At 51.6% G+C, this 22,832-nt stretch overlaps 1 protein-coding gene across 1 annotated transcript; it reads left to right on the forward strand.

The window, feature by feature from the left end:
• Positions 1-411: 411 nt before the first annotated feature.
• On the forward strand, positions 412-17,991 carry Ramp3 (receptor activity modifying protein 3). The gene is made up of 3 exons (XM_032915915.1): positions 412-466; positions 15,311-15,443; positions 16,988-17,991. Exons 1-3 carry the CDS (start codon positions 412-414, stop codon positions 17,241-17,243), a joined length of 444 nt encoding a protein of 147 aa, XP_032771806.1. The 3' UTR covers positions 17,244-17,991.
• Positions 17,992-22,832: the final 4,841 nt, after the last annotated feature.

Consider the following 22,832-nt stretch of genomic DNA (forward strand, 5'->3'; position numbering starts at 1 on the left):
TGTCTATCTCCTGCCTGGCTCCCCTCTATCAACCTGTCCTATGTCCCTTCATTTTCCCAGCTTGCTCCCCAGCTTGACGCCGCTAAGGTCTGTAACCAGTTCATCCCTAGCCAAAATGCAGTTTTCCGGTCAGAACCCCTTTCCTAGTCCGGCCACTCAACTGCACTTGTCTTTCCTCTGTTCCAGTCCAGATCCCAACGCTACGCTCCCCTCCGGCACCCCCACTTCCCCCCAAACTCTTCCATCCCCACCTGCCTCTCTAGAAAAAAGCTGAGGATTCTAGGCAGCCGCGCGAGTCAGAGGTGGAGTCGGGGCGTGGCCTGGGCGGGGCTCTCCGAGGTTCCGCCTTGGTCCCGCCTCAAGTCTCTTACCTCTGCTTGTTGCTGTAAGCCGAGTGCATCTTAGCTGGCCATGGAGACCCCAGCACAGCGGCTGCACCTTCTCCCTCTGTTGCTGCTGCTTTGTGGTAAGGAGACATTTGGGTTTGGGACACTCCATCTCCTCGGGGCCTTGGGACCCATGGGGACTCTCTCCTTCCCGCATCGAGCCTAAGCTGCGCTCTCTCTTTTACCAGAGTTTGGAAAGGACGCAGGCACGCTGACTCAAGCGCGCATCTGCAGGTTTTGTGGAGGGTCTTCATAACACCTCCGACCTTAGAGGAGCCAAAGGAAAAGGCCTTGGGTTGCAAGGGATGCACAAGGTTCCCGGCGGGGCTGCGATGTCGTGGCATCTAGGGAAAGGTCTTTGGTGAGGTAGTGAGCTTCCCGTGCAGCTGGCTAGAATCCTTTTCCAGTGAGAAAAATTGGACTCAGGGAGAAACATTGCTCTCACAAGATATAAATGGGACAAATATTAAGCTTGCTTTGAAAGGGGTGTGGAGGGCATAAAGTTAGTAGGGAGACATATTAAGGGAGCCCGAGGGAGGGAGCTTAATGGGGTGCGGACAGCAGGGGCGGATATGCTCAAAATGTATTGTATACATATATAAAATTTCAAAGAATTAAAAACATTAAAAAAGAAATACTACAAAAGAAAAAGAAGTATCTTACTGAAGAAGTTACCCAAAGATAAGATTAATAAGAGGGCATGTGTACATGTACGTGTATATGCGTGTGTACATACATGTATGCATGTATCTGTGCCCCTGAATATGCATGATTGTATTTGTGTGCCTGTGTGGGCATGCGTGTGCCTGTGTACCTGTGGAAGGGTTTGATGGGAGAGAGCTTGCCAAGAGCTGGAGCGCTGGGCAAGGCCTGGCCAGAACTGGGAGGGAAGCTATTTGCAGGGGTGGGGGGTGGAGGTCTGTATCTAGGGCCATGGCCCTGAGTCCTTTAGGATGTTTTCCTTACTTTCCTGGCTCAGCCTCCTTGGCTGTAAGGCGAAGTGGGACCTGTTTGCAATGTTTCCTCAGCGTCGATGACCTGAGATGCGGACTGGGAGTTGGGACAGAGTTGGGCCAGACTCAACAATTGGTTCTCCCCCTTCGAAGAGGTCTCTATTTACAGAGTGAGGCCCTGTTTCATGTTCTACAGAGGGCACCAAGGCTAGGGTATAGTTTTATGTTGAAGGGCTGGCACTGTGGCCACTTCCAGAAGGCCGTGCAGTGTTTTTGGAATTTTAGCGAAACTCCAATGAAAGGCTCCTCAGTGAGGATTTTGGTTTCTAGAGGAAGGAAGGTCCAGAGTTTATGTTGAGGGAAACCCTGTCTCTCCTGACTGTTTCTAGTATGGAACTGGGAAGCAACACAGATAGAAACTGCACGAAATCCTAGCAGTCCTGGTCCCCAACAGCCCCCTTCCCATCCTACTTTGGAAGTGCCCATTGTCCTCCTCACCCGGGGGAGCAGGCTTCTTGGCGGCAGGGCAGGCTCAGCCTTCTCACAGACATGGCTGCTCTGAGTCTGGCCAGCCCAAGAGCGAGAGACGAAGCCTGTCGCACGCAGGCTGGCCAAGGTGGGCTCTGAGCTCTGTCCACCTTCTGGAAGGGAAGAGCTGAGCTTCCGAGCCTAGGAGTGCTGACCACCATCTGTGCTTTGTTGACACTGTGATGTCCGGAACTCTAGCCTGCATAGATTTGGGGCCCAGTCATTGCAGAGAGCAGCATCAGGAGAGCCATCGCTTCCAAACAATAAGGGTCTAGGCCTGTGGGGCTTCCTCGGAATTCTAAAGTACTCTGCGAGGACACTTTGATACTTCCCAGGGTCCTGGGATGAGGAGTCCAGCAGGTGTCTCCTTTTTTTTATTAATTAATTAATTATATGTATGAATACACTGTAGCTGTCCTCAGACACACCAGAAGAGGGCATCGGATCTCATTACAGATGGTTGAGATCCACCATGTGGTTGCTGGGATTTGAACTCAGGACCTCCGGAAGAGCAGTCAGTGCTTTAACCACTGAGCCATCTCTCCAGCCCAGCAGGTGTCTCCTTATCGGCTCTTAGCCTCAGTTTCCCTAATTACAGCAGGAGTGCAGCTGCGGAGTGCGCCTGGGTTCACTGGCTTGGGTCAGTTGAGTTCAGGCCAATCACTGTGCTGTGGAGGCAAAATGCTCTCCTGGTAAAGCGGAGGGTGCTCCTGGTACACATGTTCTTACCACCGTGAGGAGAGCACCCCCGGGATCTGTGTGAGCACGCATGTGGTGTGTGTGTGTGTGTGTGTGTGTGTGTGTGTGTCCCTATGAGTGTGAACATGGTGTCCCGATTTTGTCATGAGCTATAGTAATGTGCCCTGCCGTGCACACTCATCTTGAGCGGACAAGCAGTACTGGAGACGTGAGATCTTGAAGAAGGTGGTTTGTTAAACGTAGAATTTTCAGTATTGGAGCTGCCTTGGAGGTCATTGGTCCATTTCCCATAAGGGAATTCAGGTGGAGAGATAGGGAGAGAACTGCTCTGAGCACATGCACAGGGGACAGAACAGCCTGGACACCACAGCCGCCGAGGCCAGCCGCCCATGCCTTTGCGGCCAGTCTGGTTGTGCTCATTCCACGGAGGATGAAAGTGCCTGGTTTCATTTCCAGATGACAAAGGTCCGTTCTCTAGGAAATGCATCTGCCCGGCTGTTTATCATTTCTCGGCATCTGGAAGTCGCCGAGACAAAAGACGCACAGGGCTGAGTGTTCTTTGTTTCGGAACGGAACCATCCGGGATGGATTTCTACGTTGATTCAGTTCCTGAGAACAGTACAGATCAGCCAGCAGCTTGAGTGGTGGCGACTTTCATGGAGTCCCAGGGGTCAGGGGCTTTACTCAAGAGTGCCCTTTTAGCCTTGTATGCATCTGAAATGGTGACGGACTGGGGTCCCCTGGAGGGCACTGCCTGTGACCTTGTGCCTGTCTAGGGCGGTCCCAGAGCATTTTTGAAACTCTCCTGATCAGGGCGGGGAAGTCAGCAGTTCTGTTCGAGGGTACCTCCATGGTACCTCACAGCTGCATGGGACAGACTCTTGCCTTGTCGTGCCCTGAATGGTTCAGGGGTAATCAAGGCTTCTGGGACCAGGCGAAGGTTCTAGAGTTCCTTCACAATGATCCTGGGGCTACTTGGAGATACTGGGGTTTTCACGTGGCACATGGAGGTTTTGGGGTGTGTGGAGATTCTAGAGCATGTGAACGTTATGGTGTGCAGAGGGGTCTGGGGCACACAGAGGTTCTAGTGGGGGATTTCTGGGGCATATGGAAGTTCTGGGGTATGTAAAGCTTCCGGGGTACATTAGATCACTGGAAAACATGGAAACTGGGGTACACAGGGATTCAAGGCAGAGACGGGAGGCAGGCGTGTGGTGAGAGACTCCTCACCCCTTCTTCTTAGGTAGTTGGGTTCACTTGGCGGGAGGTGGTAAAGTCATGGAGGAATGGCTGAGCAAGCCTCTTCTGACCAGACTTGGCGTGCGTGCGTGTGATGGAGGGAAGGGAAATCTGTCATCTTTAATCTGCCTCCCAGGATTCTGATTCTTTCTGACATCAGGTGAAGAGAAAAAAAAAGAGGGAGAGGAAGATGACCAAGGGCAGAATGGTAAAAGGAGGATGTGGGGGAGGGGGAGGGAGGAGAGGAGAGGGGGAGGGAGGGAGGAGAGGGGAGGGGAGAGGGAGGGGAGGGAGAGGGGAGAGGGAGGAAGCCTTGGTGGTCTGGTGGTTGGTCGGCAGGGCAGGCTGAGGGGGCTGTTTTAGGCCCAGGTCTTGGAAGGCGAGAGTGGGAATGTGGGTCACCAGAGTGTGTGAGTGGTGGGGCTGGCCCGCTGTGTCTGGGTGGAGGTCAGTACCTCTAGTACTGAGAGGATCCCAGCAGGGACGGACAAAGCCAGATCTGGGAATGAAGGCAAGAGCTGGATGTGGTAAGCATCGAGTGACTTTCAGAGCCCAGGGTGGGGCGATGCAGGATATTTATGGAACAAGGAGGCCCGTGGGAGAAAGGAACATAGTGTGTCTTCATTGTCGCCTGCCTGCCCTAGGGGACTATGCTGGCACTAACCAGGGCCGCTTCTCCACCTCTGCCCTCTCAGGCCTGGCAAGTGCAGCTGAGCAGGGGACAGCAGGGGGATAACAGGGGGAGGACAGCTGGCACCTTAGATGTCTCTAGCTCAGATGCTCCCTCTGTGTGTGTTTGGTCATGGGTAAGCAGCTTTACCTCTGGGGCTTGGCCTTCCTGTCATTCAACCGGAGGAACAAGAAGAATAACGCTCTCTTGAGGTTAACTGACTGAGGAAGGTGAGGAGTTGAAGTGGTGTCCAGAGACACTTCGTCTCAGTGGTCAAGTGTGTCAGGCCTAAGTGAATGGGCTGCCGTTCTCTGCTGATTTATGCCTTACACCTGCACCAGGGTCCTCCGACCTGCGGATGGGGCGTCTTCTGGGGGTTTATCAGGAGAAAGAGTGATCCAACTATGATGGCAGAGAGTGGGCTCTGTGTGTGGCCTATGGGCAACGGGCCTGCACACCTGAATGCACATGCATTCTCTCCTGTGCATTCTTAGCCCGCTGTGTACCTCACAGTGGACACTTTGGGGGTTTTAACAAACAGAGACCCTTTGGTCCTCACCTCACCCATTCAGTAGGCCTAGACTGTGGCCTGGGTGGGTTTAGCAGGCAGCCCAGTCATGAGTTCTGTTCTATATCATGTTTACCCTCAGGGATAGAATTATCTAGAAGGGTTGGGCTTAGAGCTCTTATTGTTTTTGAGTGGGCTAATTATGGTGACCCCCACTTAAATCAGGGAGGGATATCTTTGCCTCGCCTGTAAAGGTTGTCTTTCTTTCTAATCTTGGTTGTCAACTTGACACACCCGGGAAGAAGGAGCTACAACTGAGGAATGGCTTCCATCAGCCTTGATTTCCAGTTGATGTAGGAGGCCCTAGCCCGCCATGAGCTGTACTGCCTTTAGGTAAATAGGCCTGGGTTGTCTGAATGAGGTCGCTAGGCAGCAGGGCTCCATGGTTTCTGCCTCCAGGTTCCTTCCTGCCGTCCCCTCCCCTGATGATGAACCTGTGAGCTCAACTGAACCATTTCCTCCTCTAAGTTAGCTTTGGACAGAGTTGATCACAGCAACCGATCAGCAAACTAGGACACCTTGTATAATTATTCCCTTTGAAGTACTTCAGAGCCTAGAGGCATGTTAAAGTAGAACTTGCCGTCAGCACCCTGAGCTGCACGGAGAAGACAGCGGTGTGGGGGAACAGGCTGCAGCCTCGGGGCCCTGTGGAGGGTGACTGAGGTTGGGATCAGCCGGCGTCTGTGGGAACAGAGACTAGGACGCTGGGCCCCCACGGTATAACATCTTTCTTTTCTTTTGTCTTTTATCGAGACAGGGTTTCTCTGTGTAGTCCTAGTTGACCTAGAATTTGCTCTGTAGACCAGGCTGGCCTCAGATTCCCAGAGATCCACTTTCTTCTGCCTCCGGAGTGCTGGGATTAAAGGTGCGTACCACCACCGCCGCCCTAGCTCAGATCTTAAAGGAGATTTTGTAAGTAGATGCCTATGAAAACATCAGAATTTTTGAAATCTTGATTTATTTTTCAAAGTCTATTTCTGGAGACCAGAGAGATGGCTCAGAAGTTAAAAGTTAAGAGAGCTCCCTGCTCCCGTAGAGAACCTGAATTCCACTCTTGGCACCCACAGGGAAGAAGCTCAGAATCCCTGGAGTTTGGCTTCAGAGGATCCAAGACCTGCATTTGGCCTCTGAGGGCACCTGGACACATGCGGCCTATGTTCATATAGACACAACGCACGCCCGTAAAGAAAAACAAAATCTTTATATAAATCTGTTCCTTCTCTAAACTATTAAGAGAGAAGCATCAGATTCTTGTCCTTCTTCGGTTTTGGCATGTATATTTTGATACTTATGATAGAAAGACAGAACTTCAGAGTGTTGTATCCTCTTGTTGAGTTGAGCCCTTCATTGTGCCTTAGCTAGGCTTCTAGTACTGTGATAAAACACTATGACCCCCAAAGCACTCAGGGTGGGAAGGGTTTACACACTTGTCCCTATCATGAGGCGAAGTCTAGGCAAGACTCCAAGGCAGGAATCTGCAGGCAGGAGCTGAGGCAGAGACTCTGGAGGGACGCTGCCTACTGGGCTCTTGCTCAGCTTGCTTTCTTATAGGCCAGACCAGCTCCTGCCCAGCATTGGCATCACCCACAGTGGGCTGAGCCCTCCCACATCAATCAAGAAAATGCCCCCCTTGCCTGCACGTCTAGTCTAACGGAGACGTCTTCTCACCGAGCTTTCCTCTTCCCAGATGACCTCGGCTTGTCAAAAACCAACCTGGATGGTTGTTAAAGGTCTTCTTTGTCTCTAGAGATACATTTTGTTGCAAAGTGTCCCTTGTTCAATGGAATTTCTGGAGCTGGAATCATGGTGGACTGGGAGCTACCACGTGGGTGTTGGGGAACTGAACCGAGGCCCTCTGGGAGACAGCCAGTGCTGTTGACTACTAAGGCATCTCTTGAGCTCTTTACTCTGTCTTTTTGAGGCGTGGTCTCTCACTGGAACCAGAGCGCACCATTTGGTTAGACTGATTGGCCAGCAACATCCAGAAATTCACCTTTCGCAGCTGTAGTTCCAGGGTTACAGGTGCACAAGACCGTGCCAGTCTTTCCCTTTCCCCCTCTCCCTCCTCCCCACCTCTCCTTCTCTCTCTCCTCTCTCCTGCCCCCCTTTCCTTCATTTGTTCTTTGAGATAGGCTCTCTGTACATAGCCCTGGCTGTCCTGGAACTCACTATTTAGTCCAGGATGGCCTTGAACTCACAGATCCCAAGTGCTGGGATCAAAGACATGCGCCATTGCACTTGACCTCCCATGCCAGGCTTTATGTGGATGCTGAGATCTAAACTCAGATTCTCACGTTTGCATGCCAGATAGTCTACCAGCTGGGCCATCTTCCCTGCCCTACATCCCCCCCTTCCCCTTTCCATTTCCTGTGTATGCACAGGTCCGTATGGAGGTCAGAGGTTAATGCTGAATTAAGCAGAATGTTAATGCTATCCTGGTTGTTTCTCTCGCTGAGACTGACTGTCTGGAAGCGCTGAGGGGTCTTCCTGTGTCCACATCCCCAACTCTGGGATTATAGGCACATGTCACTGTGATGTGATTTTAAAAATTTTTAAAAAGATTTATCTTATTTCTAAAATTGTGTATGTGTGTATGTGCGTGTGCATGTGTGTGCACATGTATGTGCAGGTGCCTGAAGAGTTCACTGGAACGCCTGGAGCAGGAGTTACGAGCAGTCATGAGCTGCCACATGTAGGTGCTGAGAACTGAACTCAGGTCCTCTGCAACACGTGATTCCAACTGTTGGGATATTGAGCCATATCTCCAGCCACTTGCTTTATAAAAAAAAGAAAACAAAACAAAACAACAAAAAACCCCACTGGTGCTAAGGGCCCGAAGATCGGAATTGGTCTTCGTGCTGCTCAATAGAACTTTGCTGAGTCATCTTTCCCGCCTGTGTTTGGCTGGCCGCACACCCACTAAGCACTGAAAATGACCTTGAGCCTGGATCTTCCTGCCTCTACCTTCCAAGAGCTGAGATTCCAGCCGCGCCCTAACTTTATCAGTTTATCAGTTACTACAAGGGACTCGTGTGATCTTTGTAGTCATCATGATGGATCTGGAGAGCATTAGGTAACTAACTTAGGGTTCTCAAGAGGGACAGAGCCAATTGGACGAATAGATACTAAAAGAAGGGTTTATTAGACTGGCAATAGGATAAGGTCTGGGCAGTTGAACAGTCAATGACATCAGACTGAAGACGCTGAGAACCCGTCCGTGAGGTTAGACACCCCGGCACTCCCAATCTGGCAGTGGATGATTCCTGGAGAGCCATCGTTTTTTCAGTTCATGTTAAGGCCGAAGAATCTGAGTTCTGATGGCTGTGAAGGGTGGGGGCAGCAGCGACTACAGCCATACAGCAGATGACTGGGCCAGCGGGAGGCAAAGTCAAGCAGGCAAAAAGCAAAGTGCTTCCTCCATAGGGTATTTTTATATCTGGTCCTCTGCCGGAAGGTGCCGCCCACATCTTATGTGGGTGTTCCCCTTTCCGTTAACAGAATCAAGAAAATCCATCACAAGTGTGTCAGACACTTTCTCAGATGAGTCTAGACAAGTTTAAGTCAGTAGTAACCAGGACAGTACTAATGACGTCTTAGTATTAAATAGTTTGATTGATGAACATGGGCTAACTTTCCATGTATATAGAGCCTAGGTTTTATAGTTTTCAGAGTACAGATTTTGGCTTTGAATGGTAAATTGAATACCAAGAATTTAATTATTTTTGACTATATTATTATCAAATTATTTCCTTTATTTTTGGATGTTTATTAATACTTTAAAATGACTTATTATTATTTTTATATGTATGAGTGTTTTTGCCTGCATGTGTGTATGTATGTTCACCACATCATACATGTCTGATACCCGGAGAGGCCAGGAGAGGGTGTGGATCTCCAGGACCTGGGGTTACAGATGGCTTTGAGTACCATGTGGTGCTAGGAACCAAACCCGGATCCTCTGCCCGGATCTGGCAGCTCCTGGCTGCCGAGCCATCTCTCCAGCCCAGTATAACTTCGCTTGTGTCTGGGTTGGTCCCTGTTTCTTTTCATAGCTTGTGGAGTCACAGTTTCAGTTCTCCTGTGTCTCCTTTGGAGCTTCGTGCATGAAAGACCGTTACTTTCAAAGTTCAGATACTTTCGGGTCTTCCTTTCCAATTTGGATAATTTGTTTCTTTCCTGCCGTCTCTGGTTTGAACCTCCAGCTCTGTGTTGAATAGGAGCGCTAAAAACAGACATCCTTGTCTTTTCCTGGTCTCAGGAGAAAATATCTCAGCTTTTTAACCCTGAGTGTGGTATTAACTCTGAGATTTTTCTACCTTGAATAGCCTTGAAGGTATTAAGGATGTTGTAGTCTCTTTCAGGTCGTGTGTGTGTGTGTCTGTGTGTGTGTGTGTGTGTGTGTGTGTCCCAAAAAATACACTTTATCTTTTCAAATGCTTTTTCTGGGCTGCATGGTCACCTCATCCTCCCTTCTGCATGGTACACTAACTGGTTTCTGTATGTGGAACAATCTTTGCATTTCTAGGAAGACTCCCCTCGGCCATGATGTGTGGTCATTTTTGTTCGCTGCTGAACTCGCTCGGCTGCTGTTTAGTTTTTGCATCTGTTTGCCTACGACTTATCACTTTCCTCCTAGGAATGACTTTGGCTTTTGCTACCGAGATAAAAGTGGCCTCACAGAATGAGCGAGAAAGCGAAGAAGTCCGGATTTCCTGTTCTGTTATCTGGAGAGTGTGTGGATGATTTCTGTTGATTCTTTAGTCACTTGGTGGAATTTGCCAGTTCAGCCTTCTGGTCTGGGGTTATTTTTGTAGAAGATTTTAGTTACTCAGCCCCACTACTCACTGCGATCCTTTTCAGAGTCCCCGTTTCTTCTTGAGCGAATTTTAGAAGTTTGTATCTTTAGTAGTGTCCTGCAGCTGTCACTGAGAATCAGAAGCCAAGTGACTGGACACACTGGGAGTTTCTCTTAACAGATCTGTAACCCCGATGGGGACATGTTCTTTTATCGCCTCTGCCTGGATTCTGGTGGCCCCAAGCATTCCTCCCACTGTGATGGCGGTATTCTGACCTCCAACTCCGCCTTCATATGACTGACTTCTCTCAGTGTGATTCAATGGGATCTCACATCACTTCCCCTCGTGTGTTTGTCCCTGTGCCCCAGGGTCTCTTTTTGCAGGAATACTGCTCACATGGACAGGGCCCACCCAAATGGACTCATTATAAATTGAACACTTCTGCAAAGATCCTATTGTCTGCTTGGAGCCAAGACTTCAACAAACTTTGCCTCCCTCCAGAGGATACATGTGTGGAGGTCAGAGGAAAACTTGCAGAAGTCCCCCGCCTCTCTCTCTGTCTCTCTCTCTGTCTCTCTTTCTCTGTCTCTCTGTCTCTGTCTCTCTGTCTCTCTCTCTCTCTGTCTCTCTCTCTGTCTCTGTCTCTCTCTCTCTCTCTCTCTCTGTCTCTGTCTCTGTTCTCTCTGTCTCTCTCTCTCTCTCTCTCTCTCTGTCTCTGTCTGTTTCTCTGTCTCTCTGTCTCTGTCTCTGTCTTCTCTGTCTCTCTGTCTCTCTGTCTCTGTTTCTCTCTGTCTCTCTTTCTGTCTCTGTTTCTCTCTGTCTCTGTTTCTCTCTGTCTCTGTCTCTCTCTGTCTCTGTCTCTCTGTCTCTGTCTCTCTGTCTCTGTCTCTCTGTCTCTGTCTCTCTCTGTCTCTCTCTGTCTCTGTCTCTCTCTGTCTCTCTCTCTCTCTCTCTCTTTCTCTCTCTCTCTCTCTGTCTCTCTCTCTCTGTCTCTGTCTCTCTGTCTCTGTCTGTTTCTCTGTCTCTCTGTCTCTGTCTGTTTCTCTGTCTCTCTGTCTCTCTGTCTCTGTCTCTCTCTGTCTCTCTCTCTTTCTTTCTCTGTTTCTCTCTCTCTCCCATGTGGATTTCTGAAACTAAATTTAGGTTGTTGGGCTTGGCGTCTAGCACCCAGTGAGCCATCTCGATGCCTCACTTCTCGCTAACCTCCTCAGCCTTAGTGGCACATCAATGGAGCTCTGACATTTTTGACACCTTTGGCACGGACCTCTGCTCTGTTCCACATTGTAACCTGTCTCCACTGCCAAAACTATGGAACTTTCTGTGCCTTAACAGCCCGCCTCTCCCCCTAGGTGGGACCTCAGTGTCTTCTGGATTTTGAGGTGTCACAGTGACCTGATTCTACCAGAGAGGCCTCTCCGGCCTAGGAGCAGACATTGGCAATGGGGACTGCAGCTCCTGGCATCTTTGGCTTTCTTCTCTCAGTGTTATAGCCTCCCCCCGACCTGCAAGCTCAGTGGAGAGCCAATATTATTGACTGCTCATGCTTGTGCATTGATAACATTTGCAGAAGTGGGGCTGGGTGGGGAAGGAGCCTCTGTCCTTCTGGACGCATTGCCCAAAATGGACAGAGTGCCTACAGCATGCGGCTCAGGGAGTGAGATGTATCTGTCCTCCCAGGGCAAAAGTGTAGGCGCAGCCTGGGAGTGGGTGTTGAAGGGGGGGTCCTTCCCCCTTGAGGTGGCTGGGGTAGAGTCTCTGTAACTAGAGCTGGGGCTGGAAGGACCAGTTTGTGGCTTAGTATTATGGACTCGATGCTCCAAGATGTAAAGATTTTCCTGAACAGTGTTCTGTGTATGTGTGTGTGTGTGTGTGTGCGTGCGCATATGTGTACATGCATGCATGTGTTTATGTGTTTGTGTATATGTAAGTATGTGTGTGCATGTGTATACAGAGACGCAAGGTCCTTGATCACTCTCTATTTACTGAGGCAAGTCTGTCACTGAAGCCAGAACTCTTCGGCCCCAGCTAGTGTAGCTGGGACTTTGCTGTCCTTGCCTCTTGAGGTTCAGGATTACAGGTGGCTGCCATGACAGCTTAGCTTTTTCCGTGGGCTCAGGGGATCCCAGTTCAGGTCTTTGTGCAAGTGCTTTGCTCACCGAGCTCCCTTTTCAGCCCATGCTCTCTTTCGGGTGTATGCTGCTCTCCTTGGTGGCTCTGTACCGAGGCCGACTGTGAAGCACCCAGCCTCCTTGTGTGAGGGATGATGGAAGTCTAACAAGGGTTGCTATCATGGTGCGTCTTCCCAGAGAGGGCCTAGCTTTGCCTCTGCTCAAGGATGCCTGTCTGAGGTCACCTTCCACAGGACATAACTCGGGGTTTCTATGGCTGGATGGAGTTCATGCGAGTTTAAACTACAAGCACACAGGTCATTTTGTAGCCGTGGCTTCCCTGACCCTGCCTCCCAGCCTGCCAAGGGTTCAGCTCTTTCTGGTTCATTTCCTACAGAGTATCTGTCTCCTGAAGACTTTGCACCACACCTCATCCTGGGCTTCATATGCCCCTGGTGGGTCTAGCCTGGGCCAATACTTTGCGGGCAAAATCAGTCCCTGGCTCAATGTTCCGCTCCACCTAACCTTTGGCTTTATAATTCCTTGCTCCAAACTGTATGACTTCAGGTAGGATTTGCATGGTGGGCGTCAGAGACCCCTGGAGCTTCTGTGAGGCCAAAGATAACTGTTCCCTTCACGGACTGGTGTTATTTTCGTGTCTTCCAGCCACAATTTGTATTTGCCGATGCCGCAGAGCCTTGGATGCTGGGCTTACCTTCTTGTTCTCTAAGCCCTGTCGTCCCCTGAACGACTCATTGACTCAGATAACCCTGTCAGGGCACGCCTGTCCCTGAAGCCCTCAGCCTTTGCACCAGGCCCTAATGTGGCCTAGAAGCAGCTCTAGTTGTCCTTTTTCCTACTGCCCTAGCCCAGAGCACGGGTCTTGTGACAGCGGTTACCTGCCTGCCCGCACAGCACGCATACATCCTGGAGGTAAGATTTCCTGGCTGTCAGGCTTGCCCTATCTAGCACCTTGGCCTGTTGCTTCCCATTCAGAGCTTGGATCCTTGTGTTTCCTTGTTGCTCCCTGGATGGCAGGCCCCTGAAAATAGGGGCTAACTCCCTTCTAAGTACCCAGCACAGTTCTCCACACAAACGCTCAGGGTCTTTGCTAAATCTCCAAGTGAGGGAGCTGGAGAGATGGCTCCGCAGTTCAGAGCACTGGCTGCTCTCACGGAGGTCCTGTGTCCAGTTCCCAGCGCCCACACAGCGGCTCTCAATCTGTACCTCCAGGTCCAGCAGTTCTGATACTCTTCTGGCCTCTGTGGGCACAGCACACACACAGTACAGAGGCCATGAATGCAGGCAACATGCCCAAATGCACAAGATAAAGAGAACATCTTTATGCTGTGTACACTTGTGGGTGAAGGGCTTTGCAGTGAGAACAGGCCCTCAACTTCATGTGCAGACTTGGTGGGACAGACAAAGTCCTCTACAACAAGTGGATAAGGACAGCAGCACACTAAGAATGTGGCTCTTCTGTGTTCAAGAGAGCACAGGGACACAGATAGGGGTCTCTGGTAGGGTATCTGAGACCCTACATGTGACATTTTGAGTTCTCAGATGAGCCAGGCCCACAGTGTGCAGGCGGACAGGCAAATGAAGGTGTCAGAAACCAGGGAGAGGGCCTAGGAGACTGTGGATTACTGATGGGTCACTGATACCTGTTTCCAGGGGACTGTCCTACAGAGATGTGGTCACCCTCCATCCCACCGTCTCTCACGTGTGGAGAGGGTCCAATGTAGAGCCCTGTCCTCCCGTTGCCACAGGTCCCTGGAGACTTTGGAGGGCTCAGTGGGGAGATGTGAGGAGGCACTGGGTCCTGTTTGTCCTACCTCTCCACTGAGCCTTGGTGGCACCTGGTGTGCTCAGCCTGGGTTCGGAGGTCCAGGTTGGGACAGGCACAGAAGGAAGAAGGCATTCTAGGTGTGAGCATACAGGTCTCAGGCTGCTGGGGGGTGGACCCTTTGGTGTCCTGTTCTCTGGCTTCCAGGTGGCATGGGTCTCTCATGTTCCCCGTGGTGCAGAGGAAGGCAGCTTTTCTTGTTGCATGTATGCGGTGTAGCCTTTACTAGGCGAATGCCAAGGTGGACACTGGGGCCTTGCCCCTGCTTGCTCTGAAAATTCACTCTTATCCCTCGTCTGTCCATCATCTGTCCTTGTCCCTCATCTGTCCCTTGTCAGTCATCTGTCCTTGTCAGTCATCTGTCCTTGTCCCTCATCTGTCCTTGTCCCTCATCTATCCCTTGTCAGTCATCTGTCCCTAGAAGGAAACTATGTGGTCTGAGGCCATCTGCAAGGTGAGCCGCAGGGCCTGCCCTGAGCCGGGTCCCCAGGCTTCCTGTTATAGGTGGAGTGGGTTGGATCTCAGGCTTTTGTCTGAGAAACCATCTTGGGGCTTCTCTCGGATGGTTCTGAGGGCTGTGGCTTTCCCTGTGAAATCTGGTGGCCCATTGCCCCGGAACCCACTGTTTCCTTTAGGTGGTTTAACTAGCAGCTCTCAGTGCCCAGTGTGAGCTTGGCTGCCCTCTCAGAGTGTACATGCACCCAGTCATTCCACAAGGTTATGCTAAACGAGGGAAACGAGCCAGCGTTTGCCACCACCTGCAACAAAACAAACATGGCTGCAGTGGGCACAGCCTTGTGAACAGCTGAGCTCATAATGGGTGTGGCTATGGCCCCCTCCAAGTAGGAGCTTCTCTCCTGTCTCCTCCAGCCCTTCACTGGCTTCTAGGATACAAAGAACTGGGCTGTACCCCACATCTCAGGGTGTAGGTAGCAGGGCTCCACACCTCCCCAACACAACATACTCACATGCACATGCACACATGGACATATAGAGACAAACACACAGGGACACAGATACACACACACACACACACACACACACACACACACACACTGATACACAATACACAATAGGGCTGTAAACCTCCTACCCCTCTCACTCTCTCTTTAAGTCCCTGTGGGGCCTCAGCCTCAGGCCTCCGAGAATCCAAGCAGATTATAACAGGGGTGGGAGGTCTGTTCCAGCTCAGACCCTTTCTCAGGACTGCTGCAGACACCCTGAGCCACGGGATTGAGTTGGGGGCTCCGGATATGCCTAGGACCTCTGTCCGCTCCTGACGACTCTGGCCCAGGGCTTCCCTGTGGCTTTCTCTCCTTGTGTCACTGCTGTGGTCCAGTAGAGCATACTTGTTTTACCTCAGCCAGGGTTGAGGTAACTCTGGCTGGTGATGGCCTATCGGTGGGAGGGGCTGTGTTTACATCGGTGGGAGGGGCTGTTCGTAAATCATCAAGGGAGTGGAGCTGTGCTTGTCAGCATTCCCTGGACATCCCTCTTCTCGCTGTTGTCCCTTCTAGGTGAGTGTGCCCAAGTATGTGGCTGCAATGAGACAGGGATGCTGGAGAGGTTGCCTCGCTGTGGGAAAGCCTTTGCCGAAATGATGCAGAAGGTGGACGTCTGGAAGTGGTGCAACCTGTCAGAGTTCATCGTGTGAGTGCCCAGCCATTGTGCCGTGAGCATGTGCCTGTCCCTGTCGCTTGACCCCTCCCGTACTTCTGCTCACTGTCCTGGACACACTCACCCACAGCCTTCCCAGAGTCCCCAGCTCTGCCTACTGCTCTGGGCCGCGGGGTCTCCTGGCGTCTGTTTGGCGTAGACACATGTAGCTGTGAGAACAACTGTGGATAGTGTTTCTGGGTAGTTCAGTGGAAAGGTCTTGGAAACATGGGGGTCACATCACATGCTTCTCAACACTCGTGGAGATGAAGGGGCCTTTGAGGCAAAAGGTTTTTCTGGGGTCTTTATGACTCTCTGTCCCAGATGCCCTGAGAACCTGGTCGTCTCCGGGGCTGTATCAATATTGAAGTTCAGAGTGGGCTCTGAGTCTGGACCCTTGCTTCTGGTTCTTCCTTGTAAAGGTTGCCTTCGAGGCCTTAGGTATGTGGTTTAGGCTTTGAGAACCAGCCTAGGGTGAACAGGAAATCTGGTTGAATGACTGCCTGGGCGGAGTGGTCACAGAGGACTTGGAACCCCGATACTATGTCCCTCTCACCTTCCATCCTGAGTCTGATGCTTCTGGCAATTCAGATCGCAATAACATTTTTGAAGCTGCCTGTTGTAAGTAGCTCCTTCCTGTTAATGGGCAGGTCCCCACTCCTTCCTGGAACAGCACAGGAAGAAGGAGGTGGGTCTCTGTCCTGACCCTGTGGGAGACTGGGTCAGGATCCTCTTTCTCCTTGGCTTGTCCTGCATCAGAACAGTCTTTGGAGGTGCCATCCTGGGCAGAGCTGCTGGCTTTGGGCAGACATCATCCTCTCAGCTTCCTCCAGAGCCTCTTAGGTGACCTCATTCTGAAAGACCCCAACAGCAGGGAGGTCGCTACCTCCAGAGGATGCTCGCTGCATCCTGGACTATGGGGCTACTTGGAAATCCTTGCACACATCAGTCTGATCTCTGGGTCCTGGTATCTGTGGTCCTTGGCCAGCCTACAGAACCAGTGAAAGTCTGGTAGAGTAGATGAGGCCCACTGCAAGAGGTTCTCTGGGAGCCTTTTCCACATTTGCTCGTATGAGCATCCTGTCAGATGAGGCAGAGGGTCAACTTTTCAGGAGCAGAGGCTGGAGCCCTTGTGAGGGTAGATTGAGTTGGTTGGGAGGAAGCTAGCCCTGGCCTCGGGCAGACTCTCTTCTCAGACCTTCAGCATGTCTTGATGACGAGGACCTTGTGGGTCCGTGTCGATGTGGGTTCCAGGCTCCGTGTCTTTTGGGGAAGACCTGTGTGGCGTTGGGGAGGTTTGTCGCTGAACAGACATCACAGACCCAGGGAGCTTAAAGCTTCAAGGGAGCAGGCGATGACCACAGATGTAAGAAAAAGCCACAGGGACAGATGACCCAGTTGGAAGTGACTTCTAAGGCCATAGTTTTGGTGGGTGGTCAAGCGGTACCGAGCACAGAACATTCCTTACCTGTCTGTTGGGTCCTGGGCCAGGGTAGGTGTGAGGGGTGTTGGGAGAGCTACCTTTTCTTCCTCTGCAGGTACTACGAAAGCTTCACTAACTGCACGGAGATGGAGACAAACATCGTGGGCTGCTACTGGCCCAACCCGCTGGCCCAGAACTTTATCACGGGTATCCATAGGCAGTTCTTTTCCAACTGCACCGTGGACAGGACCCACTGGGAAGACCCCCCGGATGAAGTTCTCATCCCACTTATCGCAGTTCCAGTCTTGTTGACCGTGGCTATGGCTGGGCTGGTGGTATGGCGTAGCAAGCGCACTGACCGGCTTCTGTGAGGGCCTGCGGGATGGAAGGCCGTGCCTGGCAAGCTAGAAGAATGTCGCCCAGAGCTCTGAGAGCCTGCAGACTCTGTTTCTGTCTGGTCTGCTTTGGCCACACCCTACCTGGTCCTGTCAAAGTCCTCCTGACTAGACTGACGTGGCCCTTGCTGTCTAGCCTGCTGCCTGGTGGGGTTCAGGCTGCCCCGACAGGTGCTTCACTCTTTCTTGGGCTAGTGGAAGAAAGTGACAAACCTCACAAATTGTACCAGGCGTGGAAATCATCTCTTGCTGAGTCCCACCCTCCCCGGGCTGAATTCCCGAGTTTCTAGACATTTCTTGGCAGAGTCTGGCCCAGCCTCAACCCTAACCCAGGTCCTGACCCATTTCTATCCCTGACCCTAACCTACGCTTGGGGCAGAGAGGGCAGGCAAGGTCATCTGGAAGGTGTGGAGTCCCAAGCAGAAAGAGAGATGAGCACATTCTTTGTTGGACATGAAGGGTAGTCGAGGGGATTGGGGAATGGAGTTGTTGGGAGTCATGTGTGACCTACGGACCTGCCTGTCTTCTAGGCGATCTGCCATGATTCTGTGTCCAGTGTGGGCTGGAGCTGTGATTTGTTTAACCCTTCAGACACCTACCCTGAAGATAGAGAGTGAACCTCCTTCCTGAGGGGTATTCCTGGGGGTGAGGCACGCTCTGAGCATGCTCAAGGGTTCTGTCTGCTGATGTCTGCTTTCTGATTAAAGTGTCTCCTTACACGTGGTATTCCTCGTTTTATTCCAGGGTATTCAGGGTTAGTCGGTGGGTCTCTCTGGTGCCCAGATAATGTCACAGGGGACTTCGCCCAAACAGGAGAGAGTCCTGATGTTCTGTGTCACTGCTCTCTCTCCTTTCCCCTTTTCTGGTTTTGCCAGAGGCCCTGCCTGTGGGTTTTGGGGGAGGAGAGGCCCTGGACAGATGTGGCTAGCCAGATGCTGGTCTGTAGGTGGTGCTGTACCGTTTCAGGCTTCCTCTGTGTTCCAACTGGAGGACCTGCATCATTGGGTATACGCTGTAGACCTCTATGGTGCCACGTTCTGCTAGGGGGAGTGTCCTGACTGCCTGGAGAAGGCCGGGATGGGGAGTTCATAATTCATGTTTCCCTTTGGGGCATCAGGCAAAACCTGTAGGGGAACACTGAGGTCTGGAATGAGTGCTGTGGTTCCTGGTCTCCTCTCTGGGTACCCAGGCACCACCAGTGTAGGGTGGAGAGGAAATCAGTAATGGGACTCCATGGTTTATGTTTTCCCTTCGGGAGGGAGGAGGTGGGAGCTGGAGATGAACCAGGTCTGATCTGATTGGGAGGGAGTGCCCAGTACTGGAGGTGCAGAAGAAGAGAAAAGCCTTCTTGGGGAGTCTTAGGCGTGGATCTTTTAGGAGAAGGACTTCCCTGTGGTGATCTTTAATGGAGCAGCTTTCTTAGATGATCCTTGCTTGTTCATATTACTTTATTGGGGGCGGACATGAGGGTATACACTTTGTTCTGGGTGAGCCAGGGATTAGGTACCTCTTGGGGATAAGAGTGTGAGAATATCCAGGAAGGGAAGCTCATTGGCTGAAGGCTAAGGCTATCTAGGTACCACTTTAGCGTGGAGAAGAACTCCAGGTGCCTTAGCCCCTGACTGCATGACTGAGTGCCCGTGGTCCTCTTGGCCCTAGAGACTTCCTGGTAGGTCATGGCATTGCAGTTCTGGGTGGCTGGCTGAGCCACGAGGGCAGCGAGGGACCAGATCTGGGGGCCTTTCTATGTTTTTGAAGAAGGCCGGGGTGTGGAACGTTGCTATGTGAATGTGAGTCAGCTTCGTGGCTCTTGGCATGCACCCTGCCACCCAAGCAGGACCCTAGAGATAAGATGCTACCTACTACATGAGATAGCCTTGTGGGTTCTGAGCTGGTGAGATGTGTGCAGGAGTCAGACCATGCACAGGGGGTACATGGAATATTAGATGTCATCTCAGGATTTCTAATGCTGTGACTACGGCGCCATGAGCACGTCAACCCTTATAAACGAAAGCATTGAATTGGGAATGACAGTTTCAGAGGTTTAGTCCGTTACTGTCATGGTGGGAAGCCTGGTGAGATGTAGACAGACATGGTGCTGCAGAAGGAGAGTTCTACATCTTTGATCCTCATGTAGCAGAAGGGACTGAGAGCCACACCGGGCATAGCTTGAACATATGAGAGTGCAAAACCCACCCCAAGGTGATACGTTTCCTCTAACAAGGCCATACCTCCTAATACTACCACTCCCTGAGGGACAAGAAAGCAAACACACGGTCTATGGAAGTGATTTCTTTTCGGATCGCCACAGATGTAGCCTGCTCTCACATGATGTTCTGGGGCGGTGACGGTGGCGTGTTGTTGATGAGGGTACAGCTTCACTGCTGTCTGCCTTGCTCCCCCTATTTGAGCACCCCTGAGGCAGACTTTGAAATGTACTGAAGAAACCCCATGGCTCTCTGGGGAAGGCACCTTTGCCATCTCCGGATAGCTTCCCAGACAGATGTGAGCCTGTTGCTGTTTTCTCTGGCCTCTCTGTAGCTTTTGGGCACTATTCGCACCATCTCTTGTCCCCCTTTCTCTCTATGGGAGTCTCTGAGAAGGAACAGGAGAGGAGGAACAAATAGAGTTTAAGAGCTAGGGCTTGGTGGCACATGTCACCTGGAATTCCATAATAGAGAGACACTCGGATCTTTGTGAATTTGAGGGCAGCCTGGTCTACATAGAGAGTTCCAGACCGGTCAGAGCTACACAGCAAGACCCTGTCTCAAAAGGACATCATTGTCATCATCACCATCACCACCATTACCATCATCATCATCACCGCCATCATCATCACCACCACCATCATCATCATCACCACCACCATCAGCAGCATCAGCATCAGCACCACCACCAGCAAACAAAAAGTGCAGGTAGGTGTCTTTGTCACAGAAGCCTATAAGGGAGAGGTTCCCTGGGCTACAGCTCCCAGGGTGCTGCCTGGCTGAAGCAGGTGTGGCAGTGGCGTGGGCCTGGGTAGGACAGCACAAGCCTGGCTTCTACTCCAAGGTTTCGCTGCAGACCTAGAATCCCCTCCTGAGATCCCAGAGGTTGATGTGGGTACCTCGTCTGATGTAGGAGCCCATTTCTATGGGATAAGGTGTCCGTCCCCAGCAAAGGGGGCTGTGAAGTAGGGAAGGAGTGTGAAGAGTGCTGGGGTGGGGGTGTGAGTGCTGAGGCAGACAGGCAGGCTAACCAGTGTCACATCTCTGTGTGGCTCACAAGGGGCTTTACGTTAGGATGGGGGATGGGCCTGGATCAGAGATAGCAGGGGACACAGTGAGGGGCTCCCTGTGTGCATGGGGTCAGGCTGATGCTTTAATTGGTCTGCATGTCCTTTTTCCATATACGTCTATGGAAAGCGTGTGTGTGTGTGTGTGTGTGTGTGTGTGTGTGTGTGTGTGTAGGCAAGGCGTCCCAGGGAAAAAGCAGATAGCCCTTGGCTTTGTCAAACTGTGCCAGGCATTGGTGGCCTTGGGGTGCAGGAGGAGAATAGAAAATGTTGGGTCCAGTGGCTGCTCTGTGGCTGAGAGAGAAATACCCCTTGTCCCCATCTGCTGAGAGCCAGGCACAAGGTGGGGTGTGACAGTGGGGGTGAGGGTGAGGGTGGTGGTGGTGGTGGGGTGGTCAGGGACTCCTGAAACTCTCGACTGGATGCTTGAAGCACATCCAGAAACAGCAGTGTTGGGCATATATCAGGGATGGGTTGAAGGTTTGGTGAGCGGCACCATCCTAGAGGGGGCAGAGGCACGTGGTGGCTGGTCAGAAGCCCTGCTCAAGGACACAGGTACATGGGGGCGGGAGGGGGGAAGCATGGGCAGAGGCGAAGGGTCTGGAGTGAAGGACAGCAGCTGGTGGCATGCTTTCTAATACCAGCCTCCTGGGACATGCAGGAAGTCCTTGATGAGAAAAGTGCATCAGAGAGGGAAAATGTCTCTGATGCCCATGGTACTAAGCCTCCTAGGGAGGCTGGGACGGGGATGCTTCAACATTTCTTTTTACAGTAGGTGGCTAAGGGGTCGGGGGATACTGGCATTCAACCATTCCTGCCATCCTCTCCGGTGGCTTCCTTCTTCTGCCTGGCACTCTCAATGGCTTTGAATCAGGGAACTGTCACTCAAACTGTGCTCACTGGCAAAGCGGCCACTTGAGCTTAGGGGCTGTGGGTGTCAGGAGCGCGGCGAGGACCTACTAACTTGGCCGTGGTAACCATGGTCATGTTTTCCACAATTACACTTTCCAATTTCGCCTTTCTCTGCCCTTGGCAGTGATGAGTCACGGAACTCAGGCGTCTGCCTAGTACTGAGGGGCCATGCACCTTGCATTTGCTGTTGCCAATCCTACATTGCCCAGCCATTTGGCTCTTCCAGTAAGTAAACCACATCCCCAAACTGAGACGCAGAACCCAGGATCCAGGATGGTCTGTCTCCCTCTTCCTTCTATCCTGTTCCTCTTTTCCTTTGCACAACCCTCCTCTCCCCCCTCCCCTTTTGTAGTTCTAGGGCTTGGCCCTAGCTCCTCATCTATGCTAGGCAAGTGGTCTATGACCACACCCACCATTATTACTACTGAAGTCTACTGAACCCACTCTGAGGCAGACCGAGAGCTTCACGCTCATCTGTGAATTGCTACGTGTGCAAGCGTCTTGGATCCCGGACTGTGTTGGCTTGCTCGGCACCCACATCCACACCCATCCCCCCCCCATCCCTCTACTTCACCCAGCTTCCTTTCCACATGTTTGCCTCAAATCAGACATCAGTGAACACGGAGTGCATCCAACCAGGAGGAAAGCTGTCCCCGTACCCTAGCACCCATCTGGTATTTGTTTTGCAGCCTGTGAAAGTCCCTGTTGCATGGCTGTGCTGTCTGCTGGTCAGGAGCCACGGAGACAGGACACCAGGGCACTCTGCTTGCAGTCAGTGTGGATGCTGTGCTGTCAATATGACAGGTTCATGGAAGTTTCTTTTGATGTGGGGACCTGCTTTGCTGTAGAACTCTTAGCTTCATAATTGCAGGACTGAGTTCTCTGTCAAGGTATTAGCAGCTCAATGCCTATTAGATACAAGCAATCGGACACCTGGAAAATAGGCTTGTTTTTGGTTACCCAGCCTCAACTAAACAGCACACGGGGCTGTAGGGAGATGGGTCCCCTGTCATTGTCCTTGCTCCCAAGGCATCCTCAGAGCCTCGGAGATGATGAGGAGGACACATGAGGCTGTTCCCTAGAGAGGCAGGAGAAGGGGTCCTGTGGAGGACGGTTAGGCTCACCACAGAAGCAGTTGTGCTTCAGTGGAGGGTGGGACTAGGAGCAGAGGAACAGCCGAGAGATGTCACAGGCTTAAAAGAGCTCTAGAGCTGGAAAGTCTGAGACGTAAGGGACGTGAGCAGATCATAATCATTATGGATGGTTTGAGCAGATCTAATTCTGAGACTGAGAGATTAAACATACTCAAAGAAGAAAGAATGCTCAGGCTTTTAATAACAGTTAATAAGGTTGGTATATGTGTTTTATCATCTATCTGT

Source organism: Rattus rattus, chromosome 11, assembly GCF_011064425.1.
Source record: "Rattus rattus isolate New Zealand chromosome 11, Rrattus_CSIRO_v1, whole genome shotgun sequence".
NCBI classification, from domain to species: domain Eukaryota; kingdom Metazoa; phylum Chordata; class Mammalia; order Rodentia; family Muridae; genus Rattus; species Rattus rattus.